The 21,047-nt window shown below is 44.8% G+C and overlaps 1 protein-coding gene across 1 annotated transcript; it reads left to right on the top strand.

Moving 5' to 3' along the window:
- The first annotated feature begins 6,829 nt into the window (after positions 1-6,829).
- LOC121291182 (putative nuclease HARBI1) lies at positions 6,830-7,774 on the top strand. Its single transcript, XM_041212273.1, has one exon. It carries the CDS (start codon positions 6,830-6,832, stop codon positions 7,772-7,774), a length of 945 nt encoding a protein of 314 aa, XP_041068207.1.
- The last annotated feature ends 13,273 nt before the right edge of the window (positions 7,775-21,047 follow it).

The raw sequence follows: 21,047 nt of genomic DNA, 5'->3' as shown, positions 1-21,047 counted from the left end.
TTTAAATGAATCTTCAGCATTTAATGCTTCAAAGAAAAAGTCAATAGGTATTCTACCGGTTCATCTGAATTATCATCCTTTAAGGATCCAATATCATTTCTAAAATAACTATTTTAATGCAGAAATGTAGGCTTTTTAATGATTTTATGCTCTCTCATGCCAAAGATGAGGCCTTGGTGCCAATGGAACACTCCATGAAATATATTTTTAAAATCAGATTTCAGACACAGGTCCATATTAAGGCTGACTTCCATGATCGATGAAAACTCCATTTGTTTTGGAACAGGGATTTTGAGATTTAACTATAGCTTTGTAAATTGGTTCAAAGCCACTAGAAGTAATTTTAACATAACTCATCTAGCAGGGAACTGATAAGATTGGATTGGTCACTCATGATTTTATTGGCAAGTAAAATTGGATGATGTGTAAAATGAACAGTTGACTTGTACTCATCTGGTTCCCGCTGGTGGGTTTACAATTAATCTCAGTGCCTCACTTGGACCAAATTCAACTGCTCACTGTTGCTACTTGCTTTTATGAATGCTTCCTTCTGTGAATAAATGTATTTAGTCTGTTGCCAGAGCATAGGGGTGACAAATAGTAATTATTTTATGGAATGGCTGAATAAGTGAAATCTTACTTGTATTTCAAGAGACAATAAATAAATCCATCGTTCACCTAGAACATGATATCTAAAATTGCTTTGCACATCAGGCCCTGCTTAACTTTACAGTAAGCACAAGCTTGCCTTTGGGAACTGGCTTTTGACTCAGACTTGAGGAAAAAATATGTGGAGAGATCTAAATTGCAACATTTATTTCTTTCATTGTAATATGAGGCAGTAATCCAATTCTGCCTTTCAGATTAAGGGCATAAAATGCGAGAGTAAAACTTAGTTATTCATGCATGCATCCATAAAATTAGGTTAACTTTCTCATAATTTTGTTGAGTTCAGAGGTATTACAAATGTAGATTACAGCAAAATTTCTTTATAAGCTATACATAATTTCCTTTCCAACGTATGTGTCTCTCTGTCAACGATTATGGATGTTAAGATGTGCTGCTACTAAGTGACCAGATGATGCTGGATGTCACGGAATATTAGTTTAACGATTCAGCATCCTTGGTAGAATCAATGCTTTAATTACTGGATAATTTACCAATAACCATGTATTGTTTATAAAACAATTTACGAAACATCATTAGATGTTTCACTTGAAGGCAAAGAGGAAATTTCATGCAAGTGATCTTATTCATTGCAGCATTTCTATGTAATCTTATACATAAAATTCATTATGCCAATGCTTAGCAAACACACTCACATACTCATTACCTCAAAATAGTGTAACACAACCCACGATTGACAATTTAAAAGTTGTAAATTACATGAAAGAGGGTGAATGGAAGGATAACTGAATGAAGGGTGTAAGTAAGCTTGACCGGGCCATAAACTCTTGCCCTTTTACCTCCTCCCCTCTCACCAACCAGGGCTCTCAACACTCCTTCCAGGTGAAACCATGATTTACTTGTAATTAATTCCAATTAATATGCTGTGGTCTCTATGATGTGGTCTCCCTATATTTGGGAGCCCAACCGTTGATTGGGTGACTGCTTTATGTATACCTCTGTTCAGTCCACAAGTATGACCCTGAATGTCAGGTTACCTATCTTTTGAATTCTCTGCTCCTTTCTCACTGTAACCTCTCTGCCCTTGGTCTCCTATATTGTTCTATTGAAGTTCAGTGTAAGCTCAAGCAAAGGCACCTCATCTTTTGATCTGACACTTCACTGCCTTTTGGACTCAACCTTGGGTTCCAACATGTCAGATCATAACCTCGAGCTTCACTTTCATTTGGGACAGCAGTTGTGACTGATTCTCCTAATCCCATTCACACCCCCTGTGGTAAATTGAAATGCGATGTACCTTTAAGAGAATGTAGTTAACTGACCACGTGATTCAATTGATCAATCGCTATACAGTGCAGGCTACTTGGGTAACGGGAAATCTAGAGCTGGTAGTGTTTGAAGAAGTGCACATTGTCCTGTCTTAGTCCCAATAAACCACTAGTGTTGTTCTGTTAATCAGTCTCTCTGCCTATATTGTTTCAAGCATTGACTAATGTGTGAATATCAAGGGTGCAGCTTGTATTCATTGGACAAAGCGAACCTGATAACCAAAAACATAAAACCTCTAGTCCCATCTTTTGTTTCTTCACTTGATTCATTATTACCGCCTTTTGCTTGCACCATCATACTTTTTGTCATTTAATTTCTCCTGTCATACATCCTATTTCAAGTGTTCCCTTTTGTTCTTCTGAACATCCTGCTGCTCCACCCACCCCAACCAACACCACCACCACCTTCCCTGCCTCTGTACTTGATTAAACCTGTTAACTGCTCTGAAAATTTCTGGATTTTACAAAGGTGATCGATTTCAAATGGTCACTCCTTTTCTCTCTCCACAGATGCTGTGTCAGTGATTTCTGTTTTGCTTTCAGATTTCCAGCAGCCACATTTTGGTTTTGTACTGGTATAGACTAGTTGGGCCAAATCGCCTGTTTCAGTGCTTTAAATTCTGTGTAATCTATTCAAATTCTAATTTCAGTGAATTTAAAATTGGTATGTTTGTTATTTTACAGGCTATAACATTAATTATGTTTTTGAGTGAGGCAAAGATGGTGATGCTCCCAGCCCCCACCCCCTAATCCCCATCCCCCCAACTTCAGACAACCCACAGCCCATCCCCCAATATGATCTGGAAAATGTTGTCATCTCACTTTCCATTCTTATGGAACTCTTTCTGGAAGAACATATATCAGGGAAGTACTTAAGAACTTGAGACGAAGTCCCGTCTTCACATTGACGATACATGATACCTTCCATCGTGTTGTGTAACACTGCCACCATGCAAAATGGGATAGATTTCAAATGATTTAACAACTCAAGACGGGGCAGCCATGAGGTGCTGTGGGCCATCAGCAACAGCAGAACTGCACTCAACCACAATCTGTAACCTCATGGCCCAGCATATCCCCCACTCTACCATTACCAATAAGCCAGGGGTTCAACCCTGGTTCAATCAAGAGTGCTAGGAGTAGCACCAGGCATACCTAAAAATTAGGTGTCAGTCTGGTGAAGCTACAACACAGGACTACCTCCATGCCAAACAGCATAAGCAGCAAGTGATAGACAGACCTAAGCAATTCCACAGCCAACAGATCAGATCTAAGCTCTGTAGTCCTGCCACATCCAGTCGTTAATGGTGGTAGACAATTAAACAACACACTGTGGACCCTCCTCCTCCAAATACCCCCATCCTCAATGATCGGAGAGCCCAGCACATTAGTGCAAAAGCTAAGGCTTAAGCATTTGCAACCATCTTCAGCCAGGAGTGCCGAATGGATGACATCAAGAAGTGGCTGAGGGCACTGGATACTGCAAAGCTATGGGCCCTGACAATATTCCAGCAATAGTACTCCAGAACTTGCTGCACCCCTAGCCAAGCTGTTCCAGTACAGCTACAACACTGGCATTTATCTGACAATGTGGAAAATTGCCCAGATATGTCCTGCATACAAAAAGCAGGACAAATTCAACTTGGCCAGTTACCGCCCTATCCGTCCACTCTCGATCATCAGTAAAAAAATGGAAGGAATCATCAACAGTGCTATCAAGTGGCACCTGCTTAGCAATAACCTGCTCACAGACACTAAGTTTGGGTTCCACCAGGGCCACTCAGCTCCTGACCTCATTACAGCCTTGGTTCAAAATGAATAAAACAATTGAACTCCAGAGGTGAGGTGAGAGTGACTGCCCTTGACATCAAGGCAGCATTTGACCGAGTGTGGCATCAAGGAGCCCTAGCAAAACTGGAGTCATTGGGAATCAAGGGGAAAACTCTGCTGGTTGGAGTCATATCTAGCACAAAGGAAGATTGTTGTGGTTGTTGGAGATCAATCATTTCAATTCCAAGATATTACTGCAAGGGTTCCTCAGGGTAACTTCCTAGGCCCAACCATCTTCCATCATCACGTCAAAAGTGGCGACGTTCGCTGATGATTGCACAATGTTTAGCACCATCAGCTCCTCAGATACTGAAACAGTACATGTCCAAATGCAGCAAGACCTGGACAATATCCAGGTTTAGGGGGACTGATAAGTGGCCAGTAACATTCGTGTCACACAAGTGTCAGGCAATGACCAATGAGAGAGAACCCTTGACATTCAATAGAAATACCATCACTGAAACCCCCACTATCAATTTCCTGGGGTTACCGTTGACCAGAAACTGAACTCGACTAACCTTTCAAAAACTGTGGCTATAAGAGCAAGTCAGAAGTTAGGAATCCGTGGTGAGTAACTCACCTCCTGACTTCCCCGAAGCCTGTCCACCATCTACAAGGCACAAGTCAGGAGTGTGATGGAATATTCTCCATTTGCCTGAATAAGTACAGCTCCAACTACACTCTAGGAGCTTGACACCATCCAGGACAAAGCAACCTACTTGATTGGCACTCTATCCATAAACATTCACTCCCTCCACCACAGAGGCACTGTAGCAGCAAGGTGTACCATGTACAAGATGCACTGCAGGAAGGCTCCTTCCAAACCCATGACCACTACCATCTAGGAGGACAAGGGCAACAGATAGATGGGAACACCACCACCTGCAAATTCCCCTCCAAGCCATTCACCATCCTGACTTGGAAATATATTACTGTCACTGTGTCAAAACACTGAAACTCCCTCCCTGACAGCACTGTGGGTGTATCTACACCACATGGGCTGCAGTGGTTTAAGAAATCTGCTCACCACCACCTTCTCAAGGGCAATTAGGAATGGGCAATAAATGTTGGCCTAGCCAGTGACACCCATATCCCATGAATTAATAAGAAAAAACTTGCCTGAACAAAGTTAAATGATCCAAGTTGCATAATTTTTCACTTAATGTTCAAGGCTTCGCTTTATATTCCAATGTACCCTTGGGCTTCTTTCAGGCAATGTAAGGTAAATCCAGTAGCTAATTTTTTTTATGTTATTGGTGAGTTCTCTGTGTTGCTGAGGCAAAGGGCTATGATGGAAAAGTTCAGTCAGCCCATTTTAAATATAATTCCTCCTCTAAATTATTGTAACATTGCCTGAAATCTTTATCGCAAGAGATCTGAAAGCTTTTTGTTGAATAGTATAGGCCAGCCAAGTATAGACATTTTTATTATTCATCACATCACTTGAACTCCAAAATGATACTTCATATGATTGCAAGTAACGTTGATGAAAAAGGCCTCCTGGCCCATTTAGCACCACTTTTTCAGAGCACCAACTTTGCCATCAGTATATTACAGCTCCTGACTGTTACTTAAACTAGCTTAGTGTTCTGACCCAACCATCTTTTGCAACATATTTCAGTGTTTGATGGTCTTGTGTGAAAAAATATTTGAAGACGTTTGTCCTAAACTTCCGCTTTGTAACAATGATAATATTCTTTTTGTCCTCTTGCTCAGATAGATGCAATACATTGCTTTTGGATTTGTTCCTTTTCAATTATTAAGGATCTTAAATAGCTTTATGCCCTTTTATCAGTCTAATAATGCAGGATGGGAGTCACTGTTGATGCAAGTACATTAGTGTTTTGCATTGTCACGAATTTCTTGATTCTCACTGCAAATTATTTTCCAGCAAATTGAGTAAGGAGCTTTTTATTCAAGGTCCTATGAACGTCTGTATGTATAATGGATAAAGTTTGGAGGGCATTGAAAGGCAATATGCAAGCTAATGTCTGCTTCTTGCTTCCAAAGCTAAGAATAAAACCAAAAGTAAAAATGTTTATGCAGTACAGATTAAGCTGTGCAAATCATATTAAACACATAGGGCAGAATTGGCCCCCGTCAGGGGTGAAGTTGAAGAGCGGGCACGCAAAGGCACACCTCCCATCGGCGCTCCCAATCAGGGTGCGCCGCCATTTTACGTGGGCGGTAGGATTAGGTGGACTGCTTGCCGACGGGAAAATCCTGGCCATAGAGATCAAAATAACTTTACCGGGGAGCGATTTCAATATTCATTATGTGGTAGATATTTTAGTTGTTTATGGTTAATATTACATTTAAAAAAAATGCTATTCCTGTGCCCAGATTTTTTCCATAACAGGGAGTCTCTCTGTCATGGCAAAAATAGCAGAACTGCGCGAGAGTCATAATTACTAGCCCTGGACACAGCATTTCCCATTTTCACGTTTCACGCATACATGTTTTATGGAGGCAGCTGGCCATGTAAGTCATCATTTGCCTTCACTCTCCTCGGATCTTGGTAGCTTAGGAATGTGGATCCCGAAGTGTGCAAATTGGACCTGGTAAGAGCAGGTCTGAACTTAGCGTATTTCTTTGGAGTGCCAGGAGAAGTAGGCTACCCATGCAGAATTTGCATTAAAACTTTAGTTCCAACTGTTTTCACTTAACCCTAGGGTGTAAGACGGTGGGATTCCTGGTCTTGCAGGGCAATTGTTTTTGCCCATGCTGCATTGTGCACCCAGGTGCCAGGAAGAACTTAATGCTGAAGAAAAGCACATTTGTGCTTTGCGCGAAGGAACATAGAAGATGGGCATGGCAGAGAGGCCATAGAAGCCAGTCACGGTGAACAGCCAGAGGCCAGAGGTGGGGCAGAAGGTCAGGAGGGAAAGGTTGATGCCCGCACATCAGGAAGGAGGAGGAGGAGAGGCAGGACAACAAGGTACTACCTTGTAGGGAGGGTGTACAGGCCTAGGATATCCTAACTCAACATGAGGAAGAACCAGTGCCAAAGTTGACTGAGAGTAAGCTGTGAGGTGGTGGCAGACATGTATTGCATGATCCAGCAGCAACTCGAGCCACAATTCATTGATCTCGATGGCCTGCCATTGGCTGTGACGGTAACTGTCGCTATCAATTTCTATGCCTCAGCAGCTTTCCAGGAATCATCAGGAGATCTGTCCGGTATATCCCAGTCTGCAGCACACAGCTCCATTAAGGCAGTGACTAATTCCCTGTTGCCTCATGTAGCAGATTATATTAATTTCCCTATAGATTTGACATCTCACTTGCAGAAAGCCACGGCCTTTTCCCAATTAGCGGGCTTCCCTCAGGTGCTGGGTGTTACCGATTACACCAATGTTCCAATTCAACATGCAGACACGTTTTTCAACCAGAGGTCCTTCCACTCAATCAACTTGCAGGTGGTTTGTGGCCACAAGAAGATCTCCCTTCAAGTGTGTGCAAAGTTCCTGGCAGCTGCCTTTGTGCTAAGGAGTTCCCAACTCCCTCAGCTATTTCAGCCCCCAAAGCTGATCCATGGTCTGATCCTAGGGGACAAGGGTTGCCCCGTTAGAACTTGGATATTTATTCCCTTCAAGAGCTCAGAAATGGAGGCACAGTCCAACTACAACAGCAGCTACATCATCACCAGAAGTACCATCATTGAGCAGGCAACTGGCTTTCGAAGGATATGCTTCAAGTGCTTCTATTGCTCACGTGGATCTCTGCAATATACCACAGCAAGTGTATCAAGAATAGTAGTAGTGTGTTGCATGCTATACAACTTTGTACAGTGGAGGGGCCTACAAATCGATGATGATGACACCATGGGCAGAGCTCCACCCTCTGAGGAGGAGGACTATGAGGAAGATGATGATGATAAGGAAGCCGCTGTACATTTGAAAGTTTCCAAAATGGTTGAGGGTGAGGAGGCCACCAATGGGAGAGCATCAGGGAGGCATGACCATGTAACCAGAGTTGAAGCTGTGTAGGAGGGATCATCGCCAGAAAGGTCATTGTTCAAAATAGATACACATAAAGTCTTCTGAGATCACAATTGCCATCAGCCAGACTCTGGTGACATACTTCCATATTAACAACCTTGTGTAAAAGAAAAATACTGTGGATGCTGGAAATCTGAAAGACTGACAAAAATTGCTGGAAAAACTCAGCAGGCCTGACAGCATCTGTGGAGAGAAAGACAGAGTTAACGTTGCTGTCAGACCAGCTGAGTTTTTCCAGCAATTTTTGTTAAAGAACTTTGTACATTGTCTCCAGAATTACTCAAGGGACTTCCCATCCCCTACGGGAGAGAGAATAAACATCAATGAGTTGGTCTCAGTCACATTCATAAGACTGAAACCCTCACCACAATATACATGGGCCTCATCATATTGCAATGGCCCCCTCACATGAACATCAATGACTCTAAATGGAGGCCCATGTTGCCAAATTATTCATAATCAAGCCATGCCCACAATGCTGAGAGTGACACATCAGACTTCAAATCCTAAAATCACTGATAGGATTGTATGTCGCAGTAAACATGCAGATAAGGCATTTTTTGCATGAGGAGCCCATAACTGCAACAAAAGCACTTTGAAAGAACTTGCGCACTATCCATTTTGGACAATGGTCCAGTTTCTGATGTGGGCCGCACATGTAACATTCCTGGCTTCCATATATCTCTGCCTACCACACAAAGCACTTCCTGTGACACCTGGAGTGCAAATGCAGCCAAAGTAGTGGGCACAGCAGATGGCCAACATTACGTGCTCGGTACACGGCCTCTCGAGCTGTGATGCCTACAGCTCGGTCAATGTGTAACACTGCAGTGCAGATGAATGCCTTGCACCCAACACTCATGCCTGAGATGCACTCTCTGCCCAGCACTTGTTCATGGAGTCTGATCACTGAGCATCCCTTAAATTCAAGCTCAGAAGATACAAGGAGCGTCTCAGTTCTAGAGACTTTGAACACTGGAGCCTTATGTGACACAGCAGAGAAGGTAAAAGCTCTCCAAAGTATTACACATCAGCCGATAACCTTGATCCTGTTAATGGTATGTCGAGATGGACCTCAGAATGATGCCCTCAATATTACTGGTAACAGCCACCTTCATAATGTTATTATTCTTTTTGTACAAACACACATTGAGTCACGTACAAATGTAAATGTATTCAAGAAGTGCTCAAGTGTGCTATATACCATGTGAAAAGTGTAACCATGGTGAACCCTAGAGTGCTCTAGGCAAGATGGTGTCACACAGTCCTATGAAGTCTCCCCCCAACCCCGCTCCATGTTTCCTTGGAGGAGGCAGATGTTGGCTACTCACTTCTCTGTCTAAACAGCAATGAGGAGCACAGCGACTTGCTCCATGTTGCAGGCATCCACTGGGGACATCCTTCAGACTGCAGCTTCTGCATATCTGCATGGACAGTCATGGTCACTGGCCCATTTACAGCAGACAAGAGCTCTGGAGGAGGGGTGAGAAGGTGGCAGAAGATGAAGGTGCTGAGGAGGTCTCGGTACCTTCATCCTCCTCAGTGACCTGCACAGCCCTGGTCTGACCTTCAGACTCCTGATGCACAGCGGTCATCCATTCCAGCAACTGTTGTGCCAATAGTATGACTGGCCCATTAAGAGTACTCAGCTCCTCATGTATGAATGGACTGATCCAGGCTACTGTGGGAGGCTTGCACCCTTTCCTAGCCAGGTAGCTGCTCTTGCATCCACTCTGAGTGTTGATGCACGTATCTCTCCATGAAAATGGCCAATTTATCATGGCCAGAGCTCATGTGGTTGAGCCCTGGGACAATGTGGTGTTCGTGTGCAGTCCAAGAGCTCCTGCTGCCTCAGGGAGCTCTGCCAGATGTCCCCGCATTTGCTGCTGATTATCCCAATATTGTGCCCCGAAAGGTGAATCCTGAGGCTCCACGTTCCTGCCCATTGGAGCATCATCATGATTTCCCTCCATCTTCCAAGGGGTCTGTGCACAGATATCTCTGACTCTGACACCCCCTCCTGCACTCTGGTGTGGTGACTTTCACCCTGTGCCACTTACTCGACACACACGGACTACATCCCTCCAAAGTGCTTGTGTCTGAGTTAGTTGAGTGTGGACTAGTATGTTGTGATGCTTCCTCTTCAGACACCTCTTCCTCCTCTTGATGCCTGAGTTATGATTTGACCCAGGGCTGGGAGAGGGGTATGTGGGTGGGGACAGTGAGGCAGAGAGCTGTGACCGGTATGAGACACAAGAGGAGTTATTTAGGTACAGCCCTTCACATTGTGAAAGCACGCTCTGCTGCACGCCATTGCCTTAACCATGCTTGTGCTGCCCTTTTGACCCCCATCATTGCACTTCTTCTCTTGCCAATGCCCCAGTCTGCTCAGAGAAGTGACATCATAACCTCTACCATTACCTCCATTTGCCAAGGTGGCATCAACATCATCTTTATCACCTGCTAATGGAAATTCACCATCACCAAGAGACAGCTGTTCAGGCACCCTGGCAATCTCCAGTGCCATCTGTTCCACGGTACGGATACATCCCATTCAGGCTGACCCAGCCCCAGCCCGAGCTATCTCCATGGCATTCTTCGCCCTTTCTGACAGCAACAACATGAATTTAAGTAAACCTGATACAAAGCGCATGGAGGGATATTGCTCTTCACTGGTCTGTGCATCATAGTGCTCATTCACATGTGTTCTGTGCACATCTACGTGAGCTGTGTACACATACAAACCTCCAAGCTGAGGCAGTGCAATGTATCATGTTTCATACCTTAGCTGCAGCATGCAGATATGACACTTCCCTTGAAGCTCTATATGGATGAGCTTGCTGGAGCACAGCAGGTCATTGAACCTTTTCCTGCACTGAAACCATGAGCACTGATGGCCCCCTGCTGCGCTCACTGCAGTCGCAATTTGAATCCAGGCATTTTTGTTTATTTTGTTGGAATCATGCTGCAATGGAGTACGTGCTTTAAGTTTGTAATTGAGAGCAGCTGCCACCAATTGGGGAAAGATTAGGGAATGATTGCAAGTGTATAAAACCAGTTCGCACAGGGCATAGGGGGAAACAGGAGGAATTTGTGCCTTTACTCTGTCATTTTGGCTTGGCCTAAATAGCCAAGTGTTTATGGTACTGGGTTTGTAACCCCAAGATCAAGAGTTCAAATCTCACAATGGCAAACTATGAAACAATGTAACTTCATCTGACAACAGATGGAAATGGGTTTGTACTTAAAAGAGTTACTCTGTCATTTTAGGAATAAGCCTGGATTAAGGAAGAGATTGCCTTCAGATTCACCCTTTCCTCAAACAGTGACTTGGCTGCTGCAAGGGCATTACAGCAGCCAGCAGGATAGGGGGCTGGCCTCTTCCACTAAAACATGAAGGTCCTGGTCAGAGAAGCGTGGGGCCGCTGGACCCATCCTTTCCCACAAGTCCTCTCTGTGACATTCCATCAATTAAAACCCAGAAGGAAAAACACCGTTTGGACCAGTACTCTTATTTCTCATTTTTCTGGTGTTCCATTTTAAGGTACACAAGACCAGTTCAGACCAGTACTCTTACTTCACAGTTTTTACTGCTTTTTCATTCTGAGAATGTAAGGTGTAAAGGATTGTGAGTCATTCAGATTTCAATGCTCTCATTCACCTTTGTGTGTCTGCATGCACTAACCATTTTCACCATTACATCAATGATTACTGATGAAGTAAGATGGAGAAACTAGCGCTGTGCAAATGTTTGGTGCCATGTATGTGGTGGCTGCGACTCCAAGGAGACATGCTGGGCTCCATGACCACTGACAGCCTTATTAGTTTCCTCCCTCTACTCATACTGTTTTGCTGTGACAGTGTGCAGCTGTGAGGGATCTGGTCATGGGTCAACAGTGTGGGCGCATCTGATAGACTCCCACTCTCCCCGGAACTGAAAATCGGAAGTTTGGGCAGACATTTTTTAAAGGTCGAGCTTGCAGAGCCAGGAATTCTCCAGTCTGTGCATCCAACCCAGGAGCAAAAATCTGGGGCTTGATGTTTGTGTCATATTAGTGATATGTGTTTTTGATTCAAGGTCACAGTGGACGAGTTGCAAAAGAAATGTACAAGAGGCAATGCCGTGTTTTATCAGCTCCCGTGGTTTAAATAAGCTTCTGCTATATATTGGAACCTCCAACGTCCTGACCACAAAGACCACTAAGCTGTTTCCAGTCACACATACTTCAAAATACGCTTTTCTCAACAAAGTAAACCTGCTGTCTAATCAAATCACTGCATTCAACTGGTGGCCATACAGCAGCTTATAGCCGAGGACAATAGTTTGACTGTAGAGGACAGCATGTGCTGAGTTCAAGGCACTTGTCCTCAATATACTCCCTTCTACACTGCTGCTTAATTTACTTGGTACAGCACACAGCATAAAAAGCATAGGGATGGTTTATTTGTAAGTTTTGTCGCAATTCAATAGAATTTTTTTTTGCACAATGTTAAATCACCATCCCATGCGACACTAACGCTTTCACCACTTTGTTGCAATTAATTCAGGTGTTGTGCAGTTGAATTTCAATGTGGCTTTTTTCATCTTAGTTGGTGGCATTCAACCACTGAAACAGAAAGAATCATAACGGCCATTTAGTTCATTGTGCCTGTGTGACTATGTGTGAGAGCCATCATAAAGATCACACTGACCCACTGGAATTTAAATTGGATAATTCCCAGAATAAGCATGGTGATTGTGTTATGTGGTTAATCTGTCCCCATTCATTGTGGTGTTGCAAATGATTGCTACATGTCGCCAGCCCTACATGATATCCATTGGCTGCACAGGGAGCCTGATATCATTAGTGGTTGATGCTACTTAAACACAGCCTGTGCCTCTTAATATTGTGGCTTAGTCCTGTGGCTGCAAGAAGTGTTGGAAGCTTTTTTGAGCGCCAGCTGTGGCTCAGTTGATAGTTCTCTTGCCACTGAATCACAAGGTTCAAGGTTCAAGTTGCACTCAAGTACTTGTGCACAAAAAAATTAAGGTTGACACTTCAGTGCAGTAATGAGGGAGTACTGCGTTGTTGGAGGGACCATCTTGTGGATCCTTGAGATGTTAGACCAAGGCGCCATCTGTCTCTTCAGGTGAATGTAAAAGATCCTGTGACACTATTTCAAATTTTTATCCACATTGCCTGAAAAGATGCTAAACTAAAGTAAGCAATATTAGGCAGGCTGATCAAAAGCTTGATCAAAAAGGTTTATTAAGGAAAAGCTAAAAGAAACCGAGGCGGAGGGAGATGCAGAAAGCCATCAGCACGGAATTCTAGAGAGTGGTGTAAAGGGTTACTTGTAGACCTATTCTCACAATAGCTACTGAGCATGTGTGTAAGGAGCTATGTAATAATAATGGGCCTTAACTTCCAACTAGCATTGGAAAGTACTGGCCCGCAGAAATTAGAAAAAATAAATGCACACTTACTGGGTCTTGAAAATTACGCCAACCCTTCTGTTCACTGGAACTGCTTGGGGCCCGTATTGAAAAACTCCTCAGATATCCAGAGGGGGCTCCAAGATCTGGGGGGGGGGGTGGGGGGGGCGAGTCGGAACTCCAGGAGGGGTGGGTGGTTGGGTGTCGGAGTTCCCGGGAAAGGGGTGCTTGGAGGTTCATGGGGGCTGGAGGCCATGGAGGGGGTCAAAGATCTGGGATGGGGTTCAAGGTCCTGGAGGGAGTTTGGTGGTCCAGGGGAGTGGTGGGGGGAGGGAGTCCAATGTCTGGAGTGGGGGAGTAGGGCTGTTGGAGGACCAAGGGGGTGTCTGAGGTTTGGGGGAGGTTGGGGCATCCGGGGTCCGGGGAAATGCCGAGGTGTCGGACATTCGGGAGGAGATGATCTGAGGTCGGGGAAGTGGTTGGGGGGGGCGGGGTCAGTGGTCTGCAGGGGATCATCCGAGGTCCGAGGAGGTGGGGGGGTGTCTAAGTTCCAGAGGGATGGTGTGGGAGGGTGGGGGGTGGGGGGGGTGTGTGGGGTTTCTGATGTCTAGGGTGGGTTCAGGGACTGGGGGTAAGTCTGAGGTCTTGGGCGCACGCCAGAGGTTCGGGGGGTAGTTGGGGCATTTGAAGGCCCTGGAGATATCAGAGGTCCGGGGAGGGGTGGCGGTCCGAGCCTCGTGAATTGAGGAGAGTTGGAGGTCTGGATTGGCGGCGGGGGGGTGGGGGGGGTGCTGGGTTGAGGTCCGCAAGGGTTAGGGGGGAGGGTCCAAGGTCCAGGGTAGAGGGCTGGGTTCAAGGTCTGGTGAGGCGTTGGGGGTGTCTGAGGTTCTAATTTTTTCTGAGTAACTATTGGTTATTACCCCGGCAGAGCCATCCAAGGTTTACAATTTAAATCACATTTTCAGATGGTTCCCAGTGAAGCACAATTGTCCAGAGGAAGTGTGCACTTCTGGGCAATTGCCGTGCAAACCCTAACCTGGGAACTTCCAAAAGTGATTCCCCAGCGCATCTTTGTGGTACCCCCCAAAATGCGATGCTGGGGAGCCTGGAAGTTACGGCTCAATGTCACACAAAAGAGAATGAGGAGAATCTGAGAAATGAACAGTGGCAGTGCTTTGTAATCCTGTACATAGTATGTAAATAAAGGCTACTTTGAAAAAAGATCTTCACCTTCAGCCAGAGCTCATGCTAAGAGGAAAGACACCCAATCTCTTCCAAGATGACCTAACAACAACAACAGAAGAGGGGCCTGGGTGGGGTAAACATCCATTAGTTGTGGGGTAAAGGGAGGAGAAGATGCGCAGAAGGCCAAAGTCATGGAATGAAATATTTGGAGGGGCATGAGGAACAATTGTAGGGCTGGAGGACAATGCAAAAGTAGAGAAGGATGAAGCCAAAGTACTAGAAACTTGTGGACATCATATGAAAGCCCAATAGTCAGCAAAAAATGCAAATTCTCTCAAAACCCACACAGCTGAGAAGCCGGTGGTGCCACGGAGGTACAGCTCTGAAGCTCAGCAGGTAAAATCAGTCAGTGGGGTGGGCACTGTAGACTGGAGCACATCACGTTAAAATGAATGTCAAAACAATGCATTGTACATGTTTCCCCGTAGTAATTATAATTAATATTTGTTGTGATGCTAACTTGCCCAGGCAACCAAACTACCAGCATGGTAGCAGAGTGTGAAACCTCTTTCAAGAGATGACAGTGTTTCTTTAATTCATAGAGGGGGTGATTTTGACTATGGCTGGTCCTGTAAATGGAAGATATTGGATCAGCCATTATTATCCATCTTCCCCCTAATCTCAGTTCTGCTGCAGCTAATGTAAATTGATTAAAAAGATGTATAATGGGCAGGTGATCTGATGTCACCCATTTTATGCTATTGCTCAACATCAAAATTACCTTCAGAGCATCTTACAAATGTTGCTTTTTATCATTGAAACAAAAACTAAAATCAGAATTGCAAAGGGAAATGCCCTTAAACTCCATTATATCCTGGTATCAGAATGTTATGTGATTTTGTTATCTGTAACTTAATGGATTTCACTCCAATTTGCCAGCAATTTGTAAGTGACTTAATATATCTACTTTTGTTTGTACTAGGCTTAACCAATTAAGACAAAAACAGGACCCTTTGTATCGTAAATTTTAGAAAGTTTAGGAAAGGAAAATGCATACTTAACAAACTTTGGACAGTGGGCAGAATTGTCCCAGGTTTGCACTAAGTGCAGCCTAAGTGTGGGGGTAAAACAATGTTTACCTGTCGGCTGCAATGGCAAGTTTTCACATTATATCATCCCAAATCTGCCATAGTATCTATGCATTCCCATTGAACACGCCGTTTCCTTGGCAGGCGATGTCTCATTCGCCCTCCCGTCATCACGTCGCCGCTTCATCATGCCAGGCACCATATTTAAAGTCCAGCCACATGCACCACATCTCCGTGCTTCCAGCCCACAACTGCTGCAGGGAAGATGTCCACGAAAGGCAAGAAACTACAGCCCCCAGGTTTAACAATACATCACTGGAATGCCTTTTGAATGCCATGGAGGTGCACCGGGGTGTCCTCTACCTCCGTTCTGGCCACAGGATGTGCTGCAATGTGACCAAACAGGCTTGGGAGATGGTGGCAGTGGTGGTCAGCACCAGCGCCCTTCTAAAGAGGACAGCCACCCAGTGCCAAAAGAGGATGAATGATCTCCTCTGTCCCACCAGGCTAGTCACTCTTCTCATCACTCTCAACTCACACACTGTCAAACCCATCACACAACCACAGGGATTTGACTCACTGTCAGATCAAGGGACATAACCATTCACCTCTCCCAGTCACCGTCATTGCCCCCATCCCTTCCATGGGACCACTCACCATCCACAGATGCCAGGCATAATTATCATCTGGCTGGCAGATATCCTGCTTACTCTCTCCATCTCGATTCATGCAGGACAAGCTGGCACACAACAAGAGGGAGAGGTTGCAGACCAGTGGAGGAATGCCTGAAATCAAGGTCCTCACAGACTTTGAAAACAGAGCCATCCAGCTGGCTGACGACGATCTGGACCAGTCCTGTGCTGATAGCGAGGTTGGCGGTGCTCTACCAACAGAGAGTCCAGCAATGCAACATCCATCAGACAACATGCCGTGAGTGATGTGTTGTGTTTCACAGGTGACTGCCATGCACTAATTATCTCTCCTTGCTTTTGCAGGCAGATCTGGGAAACAACCGACAGAGTCCATGACCTAGGGCCTCCAATCAAACCCCCAAGAAACCTCTGAAGAAGAATCTGGAGGCGCTCTCCTTGAAGTCCCATCACGGCGCTCACCCACACCCTCCAACAGCGCAGCACACACCTCAGTGGGACCTAGCTTTAGAATAGCCTCAGGATCACATTTTGGTGAGCACATCGCACTGTCTCATCCACTGCAAGCGGAGGAAGGGACCTCCCAGGTCCCCGGCACTCAGAGGACTGCTGGAGGCCAGAAATTTGCTGAGTCCGAGTCACATGACGAGCCTCTGGACTTGGCCATGTCACAGTTGCTGGAGTTGCAAAGGCAAGCTCAGGAAGATCAGGAAGGGATGTCCACTGCACTCCTCAGATTGCAAGACACAATGGAGGAGTCCGTCTGCCTTCAGGCTGAGCTGATAGTGCCGGCATGCCAACACAATGAGGCCACCACTGATAGGATGGTGGCTGCAACGGAGACCTTGGTCCAGGACGTCGCTCCTGCACTGCTGCATGGCTCAACCCCGTCACTGAAGCCACAGTTGGCTTCCAACAGTGGCTATGTAAGTGGGGTGCCGGGTAGATCAACCTCACTCCAGTTACCCCTTCTCCTCAAGGAGTCAGCCTGGAGCCCTTGGGCATCCGTAGGGAGGAGGATCAGCAGGTGCACACTCTGGGCCATCCAGCCAGGTTACTCTGGGAGTGTCCGGCTTAACCAAATCCCCTCTTCCTGTGACCTCAGCAGCTCCATCTACACAGGCCGAGGAGGGTGCCACTGCCTCACAGTAGGACTTCAAAAACAGGCTGGGGCCCTCCAGGTTTCATCCCTCCAAAGGACGCCCACCAAGGTCATCACAGACAGTGCGTTGCAGTCAACAGGCTGCCTCCACCTCTGCTATGGATTTCCGGAGAGCACCAAGATATATTGACAGGGTTAGGAAAGTTAAGAAGAAGTAGTTGCACAGCCTGAGCATGGGTGTTAATCACTTGTACATAGTGTTCACTATTGTCAACAAACTCCTAAGAATGTCTCTCTGCCTATGGCTTCTTGTTCTGATTAAGTGTTCTTGTCACTCAGATGTGAAACCTTTCTGCTCAAGATAAAGGCAGCTGTCTCAATCCAAGGCCTCTTCCCTGTGCTTTGTGCAGCCTTCAGATGGTCTGGCCTCACACACCCTGGACACATTACTGATGTCTGCACCTCAAGGTGCTTGTCATTGCTGCCAGAATGTTGTGGGCAGGTGTCACAGAGTTCCGTCATTCTCTCTGTGTGCTCTCAGCACCTTTTAAGATGGGGCTGACCCCCATCTCGTTAGCATCTGTGACCAGTGACGCTGTGCTCCTGAAGGGATCAGGTGCTGAAGGCGGACAAAGGATCAGATAAACTCATAGACATTTACAGCACAGGACAAGGCCATTTGGCCCATTGTGTCTGCGCCAGTCAACAAAGATCTCACGACACTAATCCCATTTTCCATAGCCCTGAAGGCTATGGCAACGCAAGTGAATATCTAAATACTTCTTAAATGTTACGAGAATTTCTGACTCAGCCACCCTTCCAGGCAGTGAGTTCCAGACTCCACTATCTTCTGGGTGAAAAACTTTCTCCTCAACTCCCTTCTTAGCCTTCTACCTCTTACCTTAACCTATGCCCCCTGGTTATTGACCCCTCTACAAATGAAAAAGGTGCCTTCCTACCCACCCTATCTATGCCCCTCATAATCTTATACATCTCCATCAGGTCCCATCTCAACCTTTGCTGCTCCAAGTGTCACCACTCACTGGGCATAGTGCGCTGTAACATCAAGCCCCACTGCTCCCCGAGCTATGACAAATGCGAAAAGCTTAATCAGACTACCAAATTGCCTCAGTTTTACCTAACTGTATAATTTATTTTAATTTAGATTAACAAGCACCAGGTTTGTAAAATTAACAAGTAAATAACTGTTTATTAAACAAATTGTTTTTAATCAATAACAAAAGAAATATGAACAACTAACTCAACTCTATATCTTACTCTACCCCTTTTTTAACTCTATACACAAACACACAGACACACACACACACACCACAAAGAAGGATTTTAAGGGTGAGGATAAAAAACAATTCAATAGCACCAATCAAGCGTATAGGATGAGCTGATTTTGCTTTAGGCCTTTCAAATTCTTTGCAGACCTGTACCATTGATTCAAGGTGATGTTTCAGCCCTTCCAGTCTGTAGTTTACTAGTTAAAAACCTGCTTTTAGCATCTCTACTAGTGATTTCTCAAAAAACAGGATACGGAGATGTGAGGGACAGCCAGCTAATTACTATGGCAGAATTATTGGTGTTTTGCCAAAAACACAGAAGAGAGGGAGAGAGAGATTTTTAGGTCTTTCCTCTTGGCAGGTTGGGATCCTTCTTCTAGCTACTACTATCACAGAACTCTGGCCACCTGGTCAGCAGCCAGTCAAACACCGTTGCTAGGCAGTTCTCTCTTAGACATGTCCTTTCTGGCACCATTGTCCAACCTGGCACACCTTGTTCTAAGGAGCAGCCACATTGAAGATCTTCTCTTCCTGCTTCAGAGAACATTTTTTAAAATTGCAGCCACTGTAGTTTTTAAAAGCCACAGTTACTCTTAAAGTCACAGTCAAGAAAATAAAAATTCTAGGTTATTTGCACAAGGAAAACAACTCCAGCCTATCCAATCTTTCCTCATAGCTCAGACCCTCCAGTCCAGGCAGCATCCTGGTAAATCTCCTCTGCACCCTCTCCAGTGCAATCACATCCTTCCTATAATGTGGTGACCGGAACTGCAAGGAGTACTCCAGTTGTGGTCTAACCAGCATTTTACACAGTTCCAGCATAACCTCCCTGCTCTTGTATTCTACGCCTTGGCTAATAAAGGCAAGTATCCCATATGCTTTCTTAACCACCTTATCTATCTGACCTACTACCTTCAGGGATCTGTGAAAAGGCACACCAAGGTCCCTTTGACCTTCACTACTTTCCAGGGCCCTACCATTCATAGTTTAATACCTCCCCAAATGCATTATCTCACACTTTTCCAGGTTGAATTCTATTTGCCACTACTCTGCCTGCCTGACCAGCCCATTGATATCCTCCTGCAGGTTATGGCCATCCTCCTCACTATTTACCATCCAACCAATTTTCGTGTCATCCACAAACTTCTTGATCATACCCTGTATATTTAAGTCCAAATCATTTATGTATGTCACAAACAGCAAGGGCCCCAGCCCCTGTGGAACCCCACTGGAAACAGACTTCCAGTCACAAGAACATCCCTCTACCATCACCCTCTGCTTCCTGCCTCTCAGCCAATTTTGGATCCAATGTGCCACTTTGCTTTGGATCCCATGGGCTCTTACTTTCATGACCAGTCTCCCATTAGGGACCTTATCAAAAGCCTTGCCAAGTCCATGTAGACCACATCGAATGCATCACCCTCATCAACACTCCTGGTTACCTTCTCAAAAAATTCAATCAAATTTATCAAACGTGATCTTCCCTTAACAAATCCTAACTATCCCTGATTAATCAGTGTCTCTCCAAGTGCAGATATATTCTGTCCCTCAGAATTCTACTTTAACCTGACAGCTCCATCAGAAGAGCCTCCATTGTAAATGAAGCTTATTCTGTGTGAGCCAGGCAATCTGAGAATTAACTGCCCCATCCATTTTCCATTAGATTTAATTGGATCTCACTGATGGCTACTCTTCAAGAAACTCATTGAAGTTCCTGCAGAGAAGAAAAGGATTTAATTTGAAAAGGGATTTAAGTATGTTCATCTGTATTCTGCTGGGGATGGAGACAATTGCCAAAGATATCAGATTGAAATTATAAAATTAGTTGTGACTACAGGTGCTGAATGAAGAGTTGTCACTTAATCAGAATGGTGTTTGTAAGAAGAAAAAGAAATTGAAATTTCAGTCCTTTGCCATAATTCTGCTGGCTCTGGGGGACATAAGAAAATCTTAATAATCACCGTGAAGATGTAGCACTGGTAAATGATCAGATGACTAATCTTTTATAAAGAGGAGACGCCACATGCAGCCCAGTAGGATGCCACATTTAAATAATGAATGGATGTCAGCACATAAAACACAAACAACAAAGTTATCCATAAATTATTTAGTATCAATGGCTGGTGTTTCTGTAAATTACTACATTCACTCATGAGTATTCACACTATTTTCATGACCATATTAGAGAGAGACAACGATCTCAGAAATTGCAGAATCACATAAAACTACTTATTGGTCTAGCGAGGCTCTACTTAAGCCAGTGTATTTTCCATGTTTTTGTGCATGCCATGAAACTTCATTGGGAAACAGGCCCCTGACCTCAGCTGTCAGCCCACACTTGATTCTCTTTGATGGCCATTATTTGAGTTAAGAAAGGTAAGTTTCACTCTCGGCCTGCATAATCTTTCATCTATAAACTGAAATTATGGTAATAAAGTCTCTGGCTTCCTGAACTTTTCAGTTCCAGCAGGTGATCTGCTCCCAGTGAGTTGTCCACCCACAAAATATTGGATTTGTATTTTTATATTTTT

The sequence above is a fragment of the Carcharodon carcharias genome, chromosome 19 (assembly GCF_017639515.1).
Source record: "Carcharodon carcharias isolate sCarCar2 chromosome 19, sCarCar2.pri, whole genome shotgun sequence".
Taxonomy (NCBI): Eukaryota; Metazoa; Chordata; class Chondrichthyes; order Lamniformes; family Lamnidae; genus Carcharodon; species Carcharodon carcharias.
This window is presented reverse-complemented; position numbering and strand designations above follow the sequence as displayed.